The sequence below is a fragment of the Odontesthes bonariensis genome, chromosome 13 (assembly GCF_027942865.1).
Source record: "Odontesthes bonariensis isolate fOdoBon6 chromosome 13, fOdoBon6.hap1, whole genome shotgun sequence".
Taxonomy (NCBI): Eukaryota; Metazoa; Chordata; class Actinopteri; order Atheriniformes; family Atherinopsidae; genus Odontesthes; species Odontesthes bonariensis.
In genome coordinates, this window is record NC_134518.1 from 17868701 (window position 1) to 17890172 (window position 21472).

General features: G+C 40.3%; 1 protein-coding gene across 1 annotated transcript; it reads right to left on the reverse strand.

Moving 5' to 3' along the window:
- Positions 1-2582: 2582 nt before the first annotated feature.
- Positions 2583-20857, reverse strand: gfpt2 (glutamine-fructose-6-phosphate transaminase 2). The gene is made up of 19 exons (XM_075481258.1): positions 20743-20857; positions 19468-19575; positions 18107-18214; positions 17691-17816; positions 17029-17087; positions 16006-16140; positions 15126-15187; positions 12432-12511; positions 9937-10054; positions 9608-9771; positions 9139-9234; positions 8742-8839; positions 8454-8574; positions 8048-8205; positions 7524-7638; positions 6278-6405; positions 5938-6105; positions 5665-5826; positions 2583-3601 (listed from the first exon to the last, which is right to left on the reverse strand). The coding sequence occupies exons 1-19, from the start codon at positions 20747-20749 to the stop codon at positions 3557-3559; spliced, it is 2058 nt and encodes a 685-aa protein (XP_075337373.1). The 5' UTR covers positions 20750-20857; the 3' UTR covers positions 2583-3556.
- Between the last annotated feature and the right edge of the window lie 615 nt (positions 20858-21472).

Consider the following 21472-nt stretch of genomic DNA (forward strand, 5'->3'; position numbering starts at 1 on the left):
AAAAAAATTAAACTTAAAAAAATTCAGTGGAAAAAAAAACAGACTCAACATCCGGGTAAACAGGAAGAAGCAATCGATCCCTGTCTCAATTCATCCAACAGCAGCCAATCATGTTACGCTCCATTGGACAGATCAGCTATGTCCACCAACGCGGGTGATGGTGCTTCGGTGAGTGAGTTTACTTTATTTGCCATTTGTGTTAGTAAAATTGAGTAATAGATATTACTCAATATCAGTAGCGAACCGTGAGCACTACGGCTGGGCCTTCACCTCAGCCCTCATTGCTGAAGAAAAAAAATCATTGCGGGAAAAAAGGCTATCAAGCTAGCCACAACATTGGTCTCGTCTTCCGACAAAATTTAATTTCCTTCGGGATTAATAAAGTATCTCCAATCTAATTAAATAAATAAAAAAACGAGCACAGACCGCTCATACAGTCAATGGCACGCACCCATAGAAAAAATACACACTCACACACACATCACACAACCTGACTATCGACTGCTAACAACCATGATCAGTAACCTACACAAACTCAGACACATAATGGCTCGGCGGCCTGAAGTGGATCCTGTGAAAGAATGAAAACAAGTGAATGAAACCTGCACTCACCCATTATGAAGTTAACTCTGCCAGCCCCTCCATAATCTTGCCCCTGCTCAGCCAACTCCTTGACGTCGGGTATGGTTGGTAACGTTACTGCGGCTAGCATTAGCAACTAGGCTGCTAGGCTTGCTAAATCGGTAAGCATTAGGCTACTGAAGAAAGCTAGTCTTTTTAGCTACGTTATATTATCATCTTTCTTCTAGGCTATAAATTAACCTTTGTTTACGGCCACTGGCCCTAACCTGACGAGCTAGCTGTCAAATCACCGGAAGTTTTCACCGGAAGTACTGGCGCACACACAAAAGTTTGAACGTCAACCGTCGCCATATTGTGCACAGAGCGAATTCTGTCTCTCAACCGCTCCACTCTGCACGCTTTTCGGACTTCACGAAGGCCTACGATCTTTTTTTTTTGTCCCGCCCACTTCAAATCAAACCGTGATTGGTCAATTTTCCCATCACTCTCCAAACCAAAACACATAGGCTGTGTTCAAAACCGCCTACTTCTCCTACTATTCCTACTAGTCCTACTTTTTGAAGTTCCCGGATGTACACTAGATGCATACTAGATTCGCTGAAATGTTGAGTATTCATCATGAGGTTACTTGTCACACTCAAACTACCCAAGATGCAACGTAACGTGACGTCGCCGATCGCCATTTGAACGGTCAAATTCCGTTAACGGGACGAGAGCCGTTAAAACGGCGAAACCGGAAGTGCGTTGCTCACAGCGGCTAGCTTTAGCGCCGAATTCGTGGGAACAAAATTGTAAATAGCCGGTATTTTTATCAGATTTTCAACACCTTGGGGGTCTAAACGACTACTTTCTCGCCTGAAAATGTTTCAAATGTTGCTAAAGTGATATATTTACAGAGTTTATGGCTTAAGCGAAATCAGCTTTTCAGGCTGGCTGATTTCGGCTCGGGCAGGAGTGAAGTGCACTGTGTGTAAACGCTCTGCATGCTGTCTGATCGATGAGTATGCCGTTTTCAAGTATGTAGTATGTAGTAGGCGGTTTCGAACACAGCCATAGCTTGGCCTTCCCCGAGATGTGTGAAGTCCTAACCAATTAATGAGCCGGTTAATCTTGCTTCGATAGAGATGGACGATTCTGATTGGATAGTATGTTTCAGGACAGTAACCATTTCATTGCCGATGTGAATTTGACAGTAAACTTAACTTTGGAACATAGATTAGCGAGAATGTAATGTATTGTATTAAATTAAATGAGAGTGATTGAGTTTTTTTTATGTATACATATATTATTATTTAATACTAATATGTTTTTGTTCTGAATTTTTTAAGGCCTTCTCTGAAGGTGTAGAAGGCCCTCAGGGTTCCCCTCTGCTCAATATCTATTGAGCTGATCTGTCCACTGGAGCGTAACTTGATTGGCTGCTGTTGGATGAATTGAGACAGGGATCGATTGCTTCTCCCTGTTTACCCGGATGTTGAGTCTGGTTCTTTTTCCACTGAATTTTTTGAAGTTGATTTTTTTTCCACTGAATTTTTGGAAGTTGAATCTTTTTCCACTGAATTTTTTTTTACACTGTTGGTTTTTCAAATTCAGAGTCTGATTTTGATGCTGTAAAATTCGATATTAGAAATTCGTATTCAAACTCTGATGGCACAGAAAAACTTCCATACTTGTTCTGCATTTTCTGAGACTTCCGCAAATACAATCAAAGGAATAATTTATTCGATTTTTTGGTGAGTGAAAGCTAACTACTCAGTCACGAACAAACTGTCAAACTTAGACCTGCAGATTCAGTCTACTTGTGTCAAAATTAAATTAAAAATACACGTTTTGCGGCGGAATGAGCCACGATAGCTCGATTTACTGTCTTATTATTTATGCAACATCAAGACTCATTTTATATTTTTATAGTATATAAAATGAGTCTTGATATATATAAAATTTAGATTCCAAAATGTATTTACTTAAAGGCACCAATACATTATACATAAAACAATACATTTTATTTTTTAAAATCAATTTATTGATTGATGGTCCCGGTTTATGTCTATAAAACACACTGTATAAAATACCATTATAAAGATATAAATCAAATAATGACTTCAGCCTCTATATGAAAAAAAACAACATCAAATCAGTTAAATACATGTTTCCCATACAAATGACTGACTTAAAAGCACTAAATGTCATGACGCAAATGTAGCTTTTTTCTCTCTTTTTTTTTTTTTTTATCTTGATCTCCGTTTAAATAAGCAATAAGCAGTTTCTAAGAAAGCAAAAAGCACAGAAAGATTGTCCAGAAAAAAAGTTAAAGTTTTACAATGAACTGGCTTTGAACAGTACATTTTAAATAGAAAAAAAAACAAGATTATGAGTTACGGCCTCTTTAGGCACAGTGATTTCGTTAATTTACAAAGAAATTACAAAATGAGATTCTACAAAAAACAAAAAAAAATTGTAATTCCTTTTATCACTTTAAAGGTGAGGGGTGGACACAGTGGACAAGATAAATTCATAAACTAGTAAGAGAGTTAATCACCACATGTTTGTGTACATTCATAGTGCACATTTGGTGCCCATATTGCACAATTGTAAACACTTCATTGTACCATTTCAATGCTTTCTGTTCTGACTGCCACTTGCTTTTGGCTCAACCGATGATTAGAAAAAGGCACAGTAGGTTACTTTGGCTGTGTGAATGTTGTATTCATAGATTGTTCCGCAAGGCGTCAAAGGCACAGTCCCTTCTGCAGCAGTGTATTGGTCAGAGTTCACATTTGTCTTTTTTAGTCTGACTGACATACTCATACACACACAAATTAACACAGCGCCCATACTTCACCCCGATCCTGCCACACACACACCCACACACACACACACACACACACACACACACACACACTGAATGTTTGATTGCACATCTTGTAAATCTCTGAAGCCAATGCTCTCATCTTCGGTGCTTTGTGAAGTGTAATTACTCCACCGTCACAGACTTGGCCAAGTTTCTTGGACAGTCGACCTGAAAAATGAGGGAGCAGTTTGTTATAGAAAACTACATGTGCTACGTAATAAGATGGGTGGTATAACAATGACACGTGTCAATATAAATGGATTTGGCTGTAATTGTGGAACCTATAAAATGCACTCACTGTTTGGCAACTAACTTCTACTTCAGAAATTATATGAGTTTGGGGATAAACCTGGAAGATATCTTGCTAATCTTGCCAAGAAGAGGGCAGACTCTCAAAATATAGTCTCTATTACTGATTCTAATGGCGTTAGATCGTTTGATACCAGAACTATAAATAAACACTTTGCATTCTGTATGTTCTGCATTATGTGAAAATGTTAATAAAAATATTTTACAAAAAAAACAACTAACGTCTACTTCTATTTTACACTAAAACAACACATAAACAGGGAAGAAGAAAAAAAGGTGATGAGAAAAATGGTCCCACAGAAAGAAGATTTCACACATTGATGCCTAAAGCTTGACATATAGCCTACTCCTGTGGTAAAAACTAGCCGGTACAGTGTAGCCATGTGCCCTAAGAAATTTAACTACAGACATTATGGCAACGCACTCCAGAATAACTGTGACTGGTCTGCTTGGCTAGCCGTGTTTTTGGTGTGCGCAAGGATAACGGTGACATGTCATCAGTTATAACTCCATCTGTCTTGTTTAAAATGCAAATACATTAATCAAGCTTTGGTCATTAAACTAGTCTACCATGTCATGATAAGTATAAAGAATCAAAATGTGCATTTTTTTAATGAGTTAACCTAATCTAACTTTATTACACTTTTTAATAAATCAATATCAATGCATGTGCATGTATGTGTATTGTGATCCAAACTTTGTTTGCTGTCCACAATGCAAATTAATGGCTCTATACTCTCTAATTCAGGGAATTCAGTTTCCCCAAGAGTATAAAAGGATAATTATATCACAAGCAAACAGAAAACAAAACTGCTACCAAGCCTGTGACAGTAGCCACAAACAGCTGATGCCACTGTTTGTGCCAGCTACTTTAATGCTTGCATGGTCAAAAGCAACAATGCATGTAACTCCAGCTAATCAAACGTAGTGCTCCAGCTACCTGATCATTTCAAGTATTGCAATATTTCCAGAACTCAGCCTCCTAACTCTAGCACATAGTTGATCATTTGTTAGTGCCTTTGCAGGGGAGCGGGGGCGAACAGAAAGCGCTGTAACTTTTCATCATTTGGTTCTTAATTGGGTCACACCAGACCCTGAACTCAGTGAGCAGTAGCTGGATGATAGCTATTCTGTAACCTGGATTTATGTGGACGCCTTCATGGCTGATTATGAGTGCCGAATCACTGTTCCTTAGTTGCATCAGACTTCTCAAAATTACCCACAAAACAACATTCTTAAAGGGAAAGACTCAGCTGGTAGAGTAGTAGTACATCAGTATTGAGTATTCCTGCATTTAAGAGTCTGTCATTCTGACGTTCATTCTGACAGATTATGAGATTAAGTACATTTCAAATACTCACAGTTAAAAATCACAATTAATCACAGTTAATTCTGACAACACTAATCTCAGTATAATGGGATTATACCAACTAATGAAAGAGATTTCTTTTATGATAAATGTGAAAAGATAATTCCATGTAAGGCAAAGCTTAAATATTTCACACAACAAAATGTGAAGTAGTGCTGAAACTGCACTCACACACACTTACAAATACACGACTTTAGCAAGCCAAGTGAGATATAATGAGAGATATGATGGTCTCCATAATCACTCCACAGTATTCCAATATCTAATCTAAGTGGTAGACAAAAATAATTGTTTAAATCCCATTTAAATTTAATGTCTAATCAAATGTGCAACAATATGAAAACTATATGCAAATGGAAGTCACTGGAAGTATTTGAATGGCAAATATTAAAGTGCCTTGTGTTTATTGCATCCACAAATGACAATTATAAGCCACAGCAGATTTTTTTCCCTGAGAAGCGTGCAGATTAATATAACAATGTAATTATCACAACCATCAACTTTTGATTTACTTTTCCTTATTTCTGGGCTCTGGTCAGGATCTACTACTTACATCGTATCCTCTCAGAACAGCCAAGTGGAACGACAGCAGCTGCAGGGGGATTACACTGAGGATGCCCTGCAGGCAGTCCACAGTTTGTGGAAGCTCAATGGTCTGGTAGGCATTCGTGGTCACCTCAGAATCGCCCTGGCAACAGATGATGATCGGCCGACCCTGTTGGAGAAAGAAGCCAAGAGAAGAAATGTGTTAATGGTGGAACTTGTGTGTTGAGTGCTTCACTGCCCGCAGGAATTTTTCAGTGTTTGTGGTTGTTTTAGGACCCACCGATCTTGCAGTAACTTGCTGCAGAGCATTCTGACACTTAGTGTAGCAGGCATCACGCATGATGATCATGATGACAGGCATGTGCTTGTCAATGAGAGCCAGAGGCCCGTGCTTAAGCTCTCCAGCCAGGATGCCCTCTGAGTGCATGTATGTGATCTCCTTAATTTTCTGTATTAAAATCAAGAAAATAAAACGCATGATAAATGCAGAACACATATAGCACAGACAATGCAACTGCTTGCACATGATCTAAGGTGTGTCTTTAAACTTGTGTTTTATGTTGTACTACCAGAGGTGAACTGCAGTTAAATGACAGACCCTTGTTTGATTTTTAACTTACCAGCGCTCCCTCAAGGCAGGTAGCATAGTTGTAGCCTCTGCCCATAACCAGAAGGGATCTTTGCTGATAGAGTTCATTGGCAATGTCCTTAATCTTGTCATTGAGTGACAACACCTTCTTTATCAGTTCTAAGAAGGAAGAATAAATGAAGCTCAAGTAAACATGTTAAGGTGAGAGTATAAAAGTACTGGGGCTAGTTTCCCAAAGCAGCTTTAGATATTCTCCTGAAGTGTAACTCTTAATCTCTCCATACCTGAGGGACCCACTTCACAGAGTTGCAGGCAATCTCTTAAAAGGTGTCCTTTACTGAGGACAATTGCTACAGCATCAAACGCAGTTGACCTAGCAGGTATTATCAATAGTTATCATTTCACACAAATAGTGTGCCATTAAGTTCAAAGAAATGTCAGAGGATCAGAAAACAAGAAAATCCACTTATTCATTTCACTTTCGTGATAGGAAATAACGAATAGATCTCTGTGTTGTTCGAGCACTTAAATCCTAATGTGTGGCTGTCAGTAAACCCACAAAGTGTGAGGAAGCCAAGCAAACCTCTTGTTTGGACTGAACTCCACACTGGTATTCAACATGTGGGTAACGGGGAATCAGATTCAGTGTGGAGAATGATGCTGCACACAGTTGACTCGTGGACATCAAATACCTGACTAATAAAAGACTGTAAATATCCTGTAGCATAAAGCAGCTTTGCAGAAAGTAGATCCCTCGGCTAATAGTCAGACAATTCATACATTATGTGCCTTTAAAATTACATGATGCAGAATCAGTTGCTTATCATTAAGTGTATCAAATAGGTTGTCCTAGTCAGACAACACTCTTCTGTGGATTCATTCATTTCCTTATTTATTGCTAAAAACTTTGCCTGGTTGTGGTTAAGATACAGTTGGAGGTGCCTTACTTCTTTTCCCTTAAGGTGGCTGCTGAGGTCTTTTGTGCAACGGTTTAATGAATCCCATAAGTACAAGGTCATAGTCAAGAGAAAAACATTAAATACCTTTTAAGTAAATCTTAAGAACTCAACTTGTGCAACCAATGTCATATCAAGCAATCCTTAAGGCAGACTTTAAGAGAAATCATTAACTTAAGGTATCTTTTGTGCAGCAGGCCCCTGGTTTTACACAAGTGGTTCAGTATTTGGCTAAAGTAGTTCTGCATCTGTCTCCACATTTAAAGATATTATAAACTCATGCTGACCACGAAGGGCTTTGCATTTTGTTGGAGCACTGACCAGGTAGAACCTTGAGGCCGTTGATGATCTCCAGTCTTCTTGTCTGTAGGGAGAGTCTGTCCTCACTCATCATCAGGCCAAACATGATGAGCGCCACAAATTGACTGGTGTAAGCCTGAATAACACACAGAGGACACATAGAAAATGGATGGATGGATGGATGTATTGTTATTCTGTCATCAAACATGATACTGTAGGTTTAAAATATCGAGAAAACTAATGCTAGAAGCATTAACAGATGTTTTTAATGCAAGTAAAATAGAATTCCGATTAAAATGTAAATGAAAAACTTTTATTAGGTGTTAAGTTGCATGTTGTAGGTGGGACATATGCTGATAGACGAAAGACACGTCGCTACTGACCAGTCTCAGGTGGAATGACTATAATCTAAAGGCTCCAGTTCAAACATAACATTCTTGGCGTTAGTAGAACCGGAGTGGAACAATTAAGTTTCACTACCTAATAAAAAGGAAATGGTTCTAAAATTATTTCATTAACCCATGAACACACAGTGTAAACTCTACCTTCGTGCTAGCCACTCCTATCTCTGGCCCAGCATTGATGTGGACTCCACAGTCAGTTTCTCTGCAAATGGAGCTGCCCACAGTGTTGGTGATACCAGCTGTTAGAGCACCACGGTCTTTGCAGTAGCGCAGCGCCATCAGAGTGTCGGCTGTCTCTCCTGAGGAAGCAAGCAGAATGAAAACTTATGCTCGTGATGTATAATTACATCACAAGAAGATCCCTCTTCGGGCAATAAATGAAGAGGGTGTAAGACTGTCAGCAGGTTTCCTCTGAGACCTGACAGTGTGAAGTAAATTGTTCTTTGTAGCCAGTATCAGGGCCATAGTCTTTGTTAGGTATGGGAATATATCATGTACTGACAGACAGGAACAGCAGGCATTGTGGATAATTGCATGTTGTTGTTACCTGACTGGCTGATGAAGAAGCAAACGTCGTCTCTGAAAACAGGTGTGTTGCGGTCCAGGAAGTCGCTCGCCAGCTCCACCATGACAGGCAGCTCTGTCAGCTCCTCAAGGAGCTGTCTGGTCTGAAGAGCAGGCAAATAAAAGCAACCGCCACTTTATCATCACCTTGCATCATTCTAATTCTGTGTATTATAATTTGAACTTTACTGTGACTGATGATTAGCGTCTATCACATGAAATGTCATCTGTCCTGCATGAGATGAAATGATAACTCAGCGGTGGCACTCACAGCGACTGCGGCGTGGAAACTAGTGCCACAGCCGATCACGATCAGCCGTCGGCAACGTTTGATCTCCTTTAAGTGGTCCTTCAGCCCTCCGAGAATCACTGGGGAAACAGAAGGAACGACAGTTGTATTTGATAAAACAGTACACTGTGATCGTCTCCATTTCTATACAGAGGACTGCACACGTTTTGAACAAATTCAAAGTAAGTACACGTACAAACTGTACAGAGGGCCGACACTATTCCAGGCGGTGATTCTGCTGCAAAGCTAAATAATATGGGTCCTGTCTGCACAGCCTTAGTCAGTCGATACAACTAATTAATTCTAAAATTGATTCAGTGTGTCAGGATCATGCTTGGACGACCTGCAATCTTTCAAAGTATGGCAGGCCAATGATTACCTGTGTCGGAGTCAAAACAAATCCGGCCTCTCATGGTGTTGACGACTGACTCCGGCTGCTCAAATATCTCCTTCTGCATGAAGGCGTCATAGTTTCCTACAAAGGAAGAGGAACATATCAGCTTATCTGGCTGACAACCTTCGGGCCACACAATGTGTCCCTCCCAAAAGTACTAGTACTAGTTAATGGAGATTTATGGAGCTGAGATCAAAATTGCAGTAGTTGGAAAAAAAAATAAATATAAACAGCATCTGTTCTTAGCTTATATGGCCAGCAGAGGGCGAGCAATTATCAGTTTATTAGCCACAGTTGATTCATACCGTCATAATAGAGCTTTTCACAACCTCTGATCTGTTATGTTTTAGTCTCTTCCACTGGCGCTAAACCATTTGTCAAGACTAACATTGAAGCAAGGAAGTCTTCCTATTGGACATGTGTACAAAATGTTTTCTTCCGACAATTGGCTGACCTTTCATGATCTGCTGCATCTCCATCTGCAGGGTCTGAACGGCTCTCACCCGATCTTCACCGGCCCGCCGGTTTATCCTGTGGATTGAGAGCTTGCCTCCACTCACAACTGCAACGTCATCATCCTCTAGGTACAGCACTTTGTTGGTGTGCTCAATGATGGCGCTGTGGGTAAGGAAACAGGAAGAACATCAATAGATGTGATGTCTGATTCAATATTTGATCACTCTTGATGGATAGGGGAAACAGAGACAAACAAGAGGGTTAACCCTAACCCCTCAACAATAGCATTCTTTGTTGGACTCAATGCACAGGTAACTGATTCCTCACCTTGCATCAGATGCAAAGTAATACTCCACAGGTCTACCATCCCCCACAGAGTTTATGGCATTGGAGGAGTCAGGTCGGTTATGGCTGTTCTTCTCTTTGACGCCCTCTTTGAAATGAGCTACAGAGTCAAAAGTCAAGGGTCAGTGGTGTCACTCGTACTTTTAGTGACTAAAATGTCTTCCTCTTAAACTCCAGATGTGTCAATTTACTGCTGTGAAAATGGGTTTGTCAGAAAAAAACAATGCAGCGTGTGATGGTCACAGCAGATATCTTTTGAGTTGGAACATTCAGACATGAGTATAATACAATATTTACACATTGTGAACATATATCAAAATTGTCTTTTATAGTATTGTAAACGGTTTCTTTTAGTAGCAACAAAGTTAAGCAGAATAGATGCTGCCTGCTATTACTGTCTTTAGTAGAAACAAGCTGAAGGATGCCAACAACAGAAAGTGGGATGCAAGCCCACAACGTGTGCCTCGCAAGTTACATGTTCTACAATTGTTTTGGATGATAGGGGGCTAAAGGTGTTTTGCCTCTGTGATTGTTTTGTTCATGTGCTCCTCTAAGGGAAAGTGCCACACAAACGTAGGGGGGAGCCTATAACACTTGCCACACATATGACAAATGTTTGATTCACTCTTCTATTTTAAGACCAAAAGAAATACAAGAACTTCATAATCCTGACAAGTTTCAGAAGAACTTTTGGTGATTGCTGACACTTTGTAGAACAGAGAAGAACAAAATGTTCTGATCATGACGTGCAGTACCAGTCAAGCGTTTGGACATACCGACGAGATATTCTGAATTAGTTTGAGCTCACGAGCGTTGAACCGTTGCTGGACTTGAAACTAAAAAATGTAAACTAAAAAAAAAACATGCGGTCGTTATCCAATACAATCTATTCTATAATTTTGCCTTCCTGATTTCAAATAGGAACTACAAAGTTGAAATTACATTTGTTGAGTTTTCACTTAGAAGCTGTCTGACCGTTTATGGGAATTTAAAGAATTTAAAGTACCTTTTGACCCACTAAAATCTAAAACTTCGCAAGATTTACAATCCAGCCTTAAACCACCTCACTCTGCCCTGTACTTTGCTCCAGTCTGAAGATTTTGCTGATAAAAGAGTGAAGGCACATTCCTAAGCACAGTTGAGGCAAAGTAACTGACAACTAAACAAGCAGGTTGTTGCTTACGGTAACCATTAAGACAAATTATTTCACTGAAACACTGGTTATTTGGAGAAAGAAAGAGACGCCGTCTCACAGTGTGCCTCCACAAGTGGCTTGCAAACAGACACCCTTTTTTTAATAGAATTTGATTTTTCCACTATTAAAAACTCCCACCGATGTCCCGGGGCAGGAAAATGGCTCTCTAGGAAAGTCCTGTTAAAAAGAATTATGGCACAATAGACAGCAGAGCTAAAAAAAAAAACACAATTGTTTAGCCAATAGAATCTTGTTAGGCAGTCAGTGTGGATTTGGTTCAGTGGGCTTTATCTGTGGAAATCCGAGGAGCCATCTGATGATGCAACACAGTGAGAAAATAAAGGGGAAGTTCTCTTTTTCTTAGAAGCCCTTTTAGAGTGTGAGCTTTCACGTGTAAGGCTACATATTTTGGTATTCAAGTGTGAAATTGAAACTTAGCGTTTTTGCTAATTATGCCGCAAGGCTGTTTTGGAGAGTTAAGACAGCTTATTTACTTTCTTATTTGCAACAAATTCATCAATCTGCGGCCTCACACTTTGAAAACCTCTGATCAGAGCAAAACAAAAAAAAAAGTTCCAACACTGTCCAAGACGAATAAAAAAAAAAAAAACACATCACTGAGCCGAACCATCGTACTCAGTCCGACTCACACAGTCCTGCTGCTGTATACACCCATTACCGCTCATATTAGAGGCTACAAATAGAGCCAAACAAATATTTACTGATTGCTCCTGTTTGATTTAGCTGAAACTGTAACCTCAGTGTCTGAGGTAAATACACAGTGCAGTATATATATATATATATGTGTGTGTATATATGTATAGGTTTTGGTCTTCGCCTGTAGGGTCTGATAAATGTGTGTAATCAGTGTGACAATGTTTAATGTGAAGATCCTGCTCATTTCTTCATTGATTTAATCAAGATAGGACATACATCTTGAAAAGTACAGTACTGAGTACTTATTACTTGCAATCAGGGCAGTTGGTCAATATTCATCAACTATGTATCTAATTGATCTTTTAAGCTTCTCTAGTGTCATGATAAAACTTTCTTTGCACACGTCATTGATAAGTAAACCTATAATAGCTCAACGATCTGTATGCCGCCCACACAAATACTGTCAAATCGTCTTCGATCATTTCATGTTCTTGAATTCTTAATATTCTCTCCGGTGTGGGACTCCTAGCTCTGTATACTGCTGTGAATGAGCATACCTACATCGTGCAGATATTTAAGGTGCAGTGTCAGTGGATAAGGAGACCAGTAGAGGAACAGAGCTCACCGCTGTTGTACTGGATAGGGATGTGTTCGGCCGGCAGCTCGTGCTCGCTTCGCACACCAATGAGCAGCGGACTTCCTCTCCTGCAGAGACAAGAATGAAGCAGGCATAGGGGACGAGACGGAGGGAGGGAGAAGGATTAGGCTTTTCTAGACACACAACACTGTCAGATGCAATCACACATGGTGCTTTGTAACCTGACATCTGATCCTACTTTGCAACTCCAAATGAAACAGTTTTTCTCTCTTAACCTCCATCCATTGCTCTGGGATTTTGTACACGATTCTGAGGCTGACCTTGTCCCTGTGCAGACACCCTTCCACTTATTCCAAATCATTTTAAAGGCTCTTTAATCTTGAGCATTACACCAGTAAACTTATCTTTCATTGGTCTACATCAAGCTTGTTTTTTTTTTTTTTTTTTTCCTGGAACGAGTCACTGCATCCTCATTGGCTACTGATTCCATGTGGTTTTGCACTATTGGCTGTGGAGATAGAGCAGGTGTAATCACATGTCACCAGGTGAGAAGGAGGGTCCACAGGAAACAAGCAAAACCTTAACATGCTTAACTTACTACCACAGTGCAAGCAGCACATTAAAACAAATCCTCTGTGAGGCGATTTGGCCGTTGTGACACCAGCTCTTAAGAAACTGGAGACCACTCCTTACTTCTTTCACTTGTCTGGATCCTTCTTTTCTCTCTGCTTAGCTTTTCTCTGGGGCCGTGCTGACGCAAGGATTGTTTTAGAGGGTGTGGGGCTTGAGAAGGGAAGTTTGCAAACAGAAACATGTGGTCGCTATCCAATACAATATTTATGCTAAGAGGCAGATGGGAGGAAGAAAAGCAAATGGATTATAAGTATTAGACTAGTAAGCAGACATAATTCCAACATAGCTTCTATGCTTTTTTCTCTCTTATAGATATTTGTAATCTTACATATGTCTAGCCTGCTGTTGGAGACACAAGTGCATATTTTAAGAACACTTGAATAGTTTTATGCCAAACGCCGAGTGTTGTTACAGTGTAAGAGAAGTTGAAACAATGTTTGACAAGCCCTCCTTTTTCAAACTAGAATAACAACCCTAATTCCAAAAGCTGGGATGCGTGTAAAATGGATACAAAAACAGATTGAAATTATTTGTAAATCTCATAAACCAATATCTTATTCACAATAGATCATAGAAAACATATTAAACATTGAAAGTGAGACATTTTACTATTTAATGAAATATATGAGCGTAAAAATGTGCTAACTGTTTTCAGTTTGGTGAAAAGGTCTGGACCATTACCCGGACCTTTCTACTACAATGCCAAGCTGTTGTGATAAATACAGTATGTGGTTTGGCATTGTCTTGCTGAAATATGCAAGTCCTTTCCTGAAGAAGACGAAGTCTGGATGGGAGCATATGTTGCCCAAAAAAACTGTATATACCTTTCAGCACTGATGGTGACTTTCAACGTGTACAAGCTGCCACTTCCACGGGCACAGAGGCACACCCATACGGTCAGGGTCACAAGCATTTAAACTGAGTGCTAATAACAAGCTTCCTTCATCTGTTTAGTAAGGATGTGATATCCATGATTTCTACAGATGATAGCAAAAGTTGGATTCATCTGACCACAGAAGAGTTTTCCACTTGCACTGCATTTTTTAAATTGATCTTGTGTCCAAACTATTTTTGGAATTAGGGTCGTAAAACAGGCATGTAAGGACAAACGGACATATCAAATGATTTTCAAACCTGAAATTGCACAGTGGTTAAAAAAGGGGAAAAATTTAAGGACAATAAAAATATAGAGGCAGAGAGGCAGGAGAGCAAAAATCCTTCTGGTAGGTTGAACCCTGATAACAATGAGTGGGTGTTGGCAAGCATCATGACGAGATAATTACAAAAATGTTCCCTTTGTTCCGTCTTGGCCGATGATGCTGAGTATTCAAACCACACCACTACAGTGTTTAGCCCACCCTAAGTCTAGAATATTTCCCCAGAAACCGCAGACACACAGTTGATAACCAAGATGACAAATGTTCCTAACTCTAGCAACAGGTATGCCAAAAAGCAGCCTTGATATCAGCAGCGCTGCCATGTACGCTGTTTGCATAACCACCATTTACAGCCCACCTATCTCACTCTGCTCTCTTATTAGGCCGCTTGTGCTCTAGCAACCCTACTTTTCTTTTATCGGTGACAGGTCACTGAACCAGGAAAGGTATAACGTCAAATAAGATGATGAGAAGTAATTAACCAGGAGTCTTATGCAGCCTGGGCACTTTTCCCAGAGCTGAAACAGGAAACTCTCTGGTCTCTTGGTTAATGAGTCACAGAGGAGGCGTAGGGCTGACAGCTCAGGAGCCAGAGGCCCAAGAGGGAAACGGGGGAACCTCAATTCAACCTCCGGTCTGAAGATGCAGATAGCGCTGACACACGCCGCCAGACGGGAATTTACTCATGTTCACATGAGCAATTGAAAAACAGTAGAGTTTCGCATTATTTAGAGCAAAGGACCTTCCCTAGTCACGTCACATTCAGTGAGTGGTATCTAAGATAAGCCACAAGGCTCTTTAAATCATACTATGTATTGCTTCATGGCGATAACAGAGATGACTCATAAGAAGTGAGTCTGGTTCATTGAGCAGATAGACAATACATGAAGTTAAATGTCCGGGCAGTTTGTATCAATGTGCTCTCACTGACCTGGTGGACACAGCCTCCTCGGGGTAATGACGGCTTTTAAACACCAGAGCGAAGGCCCCCTCCTAACATAGAAAGAAAGACAGAGCTTATATCGGTTTGATGAAAACATGAAAATAAATAAATGTGGCATGAGCTGGAGGAACAATTGTTCATAGAAGGACAATCATGAAATGCAAAAAAAGTGTGTGTCTAATGTTTGTCTTGGTTCTGTAGGGTTTGAAAGATAAAACAAAGGGGGGTGCTTAGGTGAGCGCTGGGAAGTTGTCGGGTACCAGAGGACCTATTTCAAAAGCACTGACTACAAGGCTGCTTATGGAGGTTCCTGGAAGCTGGGTGTGTGGGGTTGTGGTGGGGAGCGGGTGTCACTGGTGTGAGGTTGGACTATCTGGTTCCCATTATTCTCCGTCCAAACTGTCTGCTTGTACCTCCTCCGTTACAGAAAGGGTCATGCTTTGAAACATTACTCACAAAATGGAAAAGTGAGCCTTGCTTCATCTCAACCAAAGAATATGTCTCTGTGAGTGATGATGTCACTTGTGATGCTTTTGGTGCAGTTGCCATGGAGAAGGTTTTTGTCAATAGAGCACTGTTTTTATGGGCCAGGAAATTTAAACAGTTTCACACAGTGTTAAATGAGCGAACTCTCGTATAAGTGTGTATGACTGGTCAAGGGTGCGCTTTATGGCACCCAGCAAAAAGCTGCATAGAAAAATGTTCATCACTGTGGCGGAAGAGTAACGAAAAGTCAGAGAGTTTAACTACTGGTCCTAAACAGAAGCGAAGTTCAGTGCTGCAATAAAAGGACGACCCTACCTGTGCTGCTCTGAAGTGGGTTAGTGTGTTAGTTAGTGTGTGTGTTGCTGCTGTGTGATGAACTCACCAGCTGCTGGATGACCCTCTCCACCAGTGTGGAGAAGGTGATGCCGTCACTCTCTCGATTGTCATAAACATATTTGATCAGTTTGGGGATCACCTCTGTGTCTGTCTCTGACTCAAACTCATATCCTTTGGTGATCTGAAGAAGAAAAAGAAAAACACAGACTTTCTGAAACACTTTTTTTCCCGAATACAACCGCAATTCCGTGAAAGTTTGGACACTGTGTTAAATCTAAAAAAAAAAATAAAAATAACAGAACATAATGATTTGCAAAAATCATAAATCAATATTTCATTCACAATAGAACATGACATCAAATGTTGAAAGTGACTGATTTTATTGTTTGGTGTAAAATATTAACTATTAGCTATTGAATTTGATGGCAGCGAGAATATTGTGAGTTAATGTCACCCCTCGCAATAACTTGAATATTTTGACTCCAAAAGCCGAAACTCTTTGTCTACGGTGAGGAGAGGAAATATAATTGTGAACATCAGGGGTCAGGTTTTTACCTGTATGTTGTGTGAGCTGAATGAAAATGTTTGTGACTGACATTGTAACTTCTTCTCTAGTATTTGACGAAATTACACAATAAATCATTTTGACCTGGAAAGTTAAATGAACTGTTTAGTCTAAACAGACAGTCGGCACTGTTTACTCAAAGTTGTTCCATGTATTATTAAAGGGTTTCTTCTCTTTATAAAAGCTAAAATGCAACTTTTACTGAGTAGCTCTATTTTTATATTTTCATTTCTACATCTATGGCTCTTGCAAATACACACAACAGTATGACGTTTTTTATCGTCTCGTGCTTTTTTTTCTCCCCTGTGCAGTAGGAAAGCTGACGTACATATTAAAAAACAACAGCTAAACAGACATATCAAATGCCATAACCTGGATTTTGCATGTGCGTAACCAGTTCAGTGTTGGTATTTGATACAACCTGTAGGTCCAGGAATGGCTAAATGGTGTGCTTGACGCAAAGTATTGTTTGAATACGAGGTTCTGAGTGATATAACAACTTACCAGGTACTCCTTCAGCTCTTTGTAGTTGGTTATGATGCCATTGTGGATGACGACAAACTCTGACAAAAGAAAAGAGAGGCTAGAGGTCATTTACATTAATTTGTTTTTGAACAACTCAAAACTGAAGCTGCCACGCCTCCTAACAATGGTGTGATACATGAGTGGTGAGGCAGGTTTGACAAGCCTACTATTTAAAGAATATATCTTTCAACAAAGCCTTGGAATCAGCAGCAACTAGCATGCGCAGATTTATTTTACCACAATGGGAAGTAAAAGGAAAAGTAACAGTAAACAGAAACAGTCTTTTTATCCGGCTGTTTGTCTATGATATAACTCGTTTTCTGTGAAACGGAGTGACATTTTAGACCTTTATGACCATCACCTTTATGACATGATGGTCTAAAGGTAAGGCAAATCACTGACACACCTTTAGATACTAATCTCAAAGGGATGGATGTGTTTGTATTAGAATAGAGGGTGTGTTGGGATGTTGAATGTATGAAATGTATTCCACTTTCATTTCAGAGCATTGGTGAGTCGACGTTGGCGTTTCTTCCTTTATACCGACACCAGGACGTCGGTATGACTAGATTTTCTAGTTTGTTCGACATGGGCGGAACATCATTTCAAACTGTTTGAGAAAGCATATAAACACATCTTACCGTTGTCCTTGTCTGAGCGATGAGGATGACTGTTGAGAGCGCTTGGCTCTCCGTGCGTGGCCCAGCGAGTGTGAGCCAGGCCGAAGTGTGTGCCCAGCTCCGCATCAAGGTCAAGCGAGTCTTTCTCTGTACAATCAAAATGCAGCAACAATCCCCTCAGAGGGTTTTTAAGGACATAAATCGTCACAAGACGTTCAAACAATCGAAGAATCAGGATTTTGAGTTTTTTCGAATTGCTTTAAAATGTTGGGAGAAGGGAAAAAAAAGAACAAGACCATGTTTTTTTCATTGCATAGAGAGAAGCGACTTGAGTGGACAGTGATAACAGAAACACTGTCATTAATAGGAAAAGTCACTTCAAAATGAGCAAAGCAACTGAAATATGAGAAATAAAGATCAATCGAGGACCAACTCACTGTACAGCTCCTCGTCCAAAGCCTTGACTTTCCCCTTCTTCTTGATCAAGCAAATCTGGTTTTTGTTGTTGTCAGTGGTCGTCTTGTTCGGGCCATCCACAGCAATACCTGCAGGCAGGTGTGGAGGAGGTGACTTAGGATTCAATACAATATCATGTGAGGCATAATCATCCCTGCATTGACTTGTGCATGCATGCTCATGAGCGGGTATTTCTCATGGCGCAGCAACCTAAATCTGTTTGCAGTCACTTTATATGGGGCAAGTGCACATCTGTCGATTTTAACTACAGGGTAAGGTTAGGTTTGAGTTAATGTTAGAATTGTGGGTAGGCAAGTATTAGTTATGATTAAGATTAGAGTAAACATCCTAGAAACAAATGTAAGTCAGAGTTACATCCTGTTAAGTCATGAAACCATCATCTCCATCCTGTTCAAATAGGATGGACAAACACACATTTATGGGCGCGTCTTTGGGCACCATCTGAAACTCTGCCAGTGCTTCGTGAGAAGACTTTACAAAGTATAACTTTGTTCTTTGTTGTCCTGGTGTACTTCCAATCAATATGAAGGAAACTTTTCACGATGATTGGTGCCACCTATTGATGACATAAATCTTATTTGTGCCACGTTGAAAACAGAATTCCGCTTTGTAGTGCATTAAAAGTTATATATTCAAGATTCAAGATTCACCATAGTTTTATTTGTCACATACACAATCATACACAGTACGATGTGCAGTGAAATTCTTCCTTGTCCTGCTACCAATAAAAAGATAATTAAAATTAAATATGAATAAAAGTGAATAAAAATGAATAAAAAATATAAAATAAGAATAAAAGAAACTGTATACGGTATCTGAAATATACAGTATTAACAGTACTGACAGATAGAAGTGGAGTCCAGTTTAACGCTCACTGTTGAGCAGACGGATGGCCTGGGGAAAGAAACTTTTCCTCATCCTATTCAGTATGTATGTATATTATGGATTAGCTCTAATGGTGTACCTGCATGATGTCTATCTCAGTATGTGTCACCTGTTGCATCAGTTTTATTCTATCCAAAACAGTCTTGAAAAACTTGTTCGACTGGAATGTACCTGTATGTTTGGACAAAAAAATGGTCACAGGATCTGTATGCTTTTAATTGATAATCGAACCAAACCTACAGGAAGCTGTCATTTTCAATAATCTGTATATGCGTCTAGGGGTTCGATTCAAAATCCAAACTCTTGAAATAGGATTTCTTCATGCTTCGAACAGTGTCGGATGTTGCCTGGATTTTATTTTCAGCGAGAGTACAGCTTTTGTGCATTCTGTGTGTGCATTCTGTGTGTGCCAACTCTGTGGGGCTGAGGGTCTTACCTGCTGAATCGTACCCTCTGTACTCCAGTCTCTGTAGTCCCTTCACCAGCGTCTCAAATATCTCCTTTCTGGTGCGAGGCACTCGGTAGTTCAGGTAAGCAAAGATCCCTTTTAAAGAAGGAGAAGTACAAATATAAAATCCTCTGAGAGATTGAGAGTTTACACAGCAGCTAATACCTGAGCATCTTAATTGCTCAAGCATTGCTATAATGAATTAAAAGTCTTGTACTGTTGATAAAGGAGCAATCAGGGGAGCATACACTCATTATGGCCACTTTGGTATTTAGAGTTTCATTAACTGAAGTCAGTTTTTAGCTTCCAACTGTATTTCGCAGAATTATTGTTAAACTACATTCATTTGCACGAGATAGACAAGCCGATGCTTACATATAAAAATGATCTGTGCATACAGTTGCAGGGCATACAACCTGTAGATTTGAACTCAGCACATTCCCCTCGCGTAAGTGCGTATGTTTTGGGGGACTCGGATGTGAGTGAGGGTGTTGGTCAGCGAAATGTTCTCCGAATTGTCAGAAACACGACTGTGTGTGTGGTTTGTGCGCGTGTGAGGAAGAATGTTCCGGGCAGCTCCGCTCCCGCAGGCACACAGCTGGCCATTGACGGACGCACATTGCGCGCAGTGTTGGAGCAGCCAGGTAGACAGGGTGCGGTACAACTCTCACATGCCCGGCCTCCTTCTTCTCCTCCTCCTCCTCTTCCTCTCTCTCTGAGGCGAGCTGAGGCCGACGGGACTGTTAAAGATTTACTCTCGGCTGTAAACGTCTCTGCTCGAGAAAGAGACTCGCCGAAGGAGAATGTCAAAATGTTCGAGATGAACAGTGTGTCTCAACTTCAGAGAGGGCAGCTGCGACGGGCGGGGGTGTGTGTGCGTGTTAGTTTTGTTATGGGACATAAGATTATTACAAGGGTATCAGTTGAGACTTTTGTGTTTATAGAGCAGACAATCTGGAGGATATGACTTCCCCGTCCTAAAGTTGTTGACACCCGTGAAAAAAACACTGACACGTAGCAGTTGTGCTCAAAGCTCCACAGGAATCAGCGCAGCTCAGAAAAAAAGGGCATGAAACAAACTGCTGCGTTTCAGACGTGACAGTACACCAAGAACAGCCTAACTACGTGGTGCGTGATGATTTTCTCAGATTAGTAGTACAGTATCGTGGCTGCTGTCCTTCTTGACAAATCTCAAACGCAGTGCGCGCAATTCTTTCCACCAGCTTAAAAACACAAAATTAATAGACTTGGAATAAATCTTACCACACATGATTCAAACGTTGCTTTTTCTGAGAAAACGACTTGTAGTATCCCGGTTGAAGTGATGCTTCAGCTTCCCTGTTGAGTCTGGATGATCTGCATGCCCCGGCACACTCCCCACATTCATTTAAGGCTGTTTCCTGGAGACACAGGAGCCCCACCTCCTCTAACACCTCCCCCCCCTGTCCTGTTGACACCATCCTGCTGCCGCACAGGTGCTCACACCTCATCTGTCTGAATGCAGAGGCACTTGTTATCGTTTGTTCACCAAACCAGTTCACCTAAGTCAGTCTAACACATTAAATATAGACGGTTGGCACTACAATCAGTTAATCACAATTTCCACTCTTTCATTAGTTTTGTTCGGTATATATTTTTTATTATTATTATAGGGTATAATCTAACCTCTCTGTATCAACGTGAATCATTTAAACTCAGTGGGGTATTAACGGAGACTGAGTATTTATGTTAAGCAGTGCTTGTCCTCAGAAGCCACTCAAACATGAAGGGAAATACAGTAATGTGCTTACTTCTAACTGGTGCCTCCTAGTGTAACTAAATACGGCTGGTTTGGATTTCTCTTTTACAATTAAAAATATTGCTATTGTTTCAAATGGAAATTCTTTTGCATTTTAGAGTCTGGGGCAGAACCTTCTGGATATAAGTTTGATATTTATGTGAAAATTTAGACAAGAGGGTTTCTGGGAATCTGGTTATAACTATGTACCTGATG

Coding starts and splice junctions, on each gene's coding strand:
- gfpt2 (XM_075481258.1), bottom strand. Junction 16,141..17,028: donor AAGAGCTGAAGGAGTACCTG/GTAAGTTGTTAT, acceptor TTTCTTCTTCAG/ATCACCAAAGGATATGAGTT. Junction 7,639..8,047: donor TAGGAGTGGCTAGCACGAAG/GTAGAGTTTACA, acceptor TGTGTTATTCAG/GCTTACACCAGTCAATTTGT.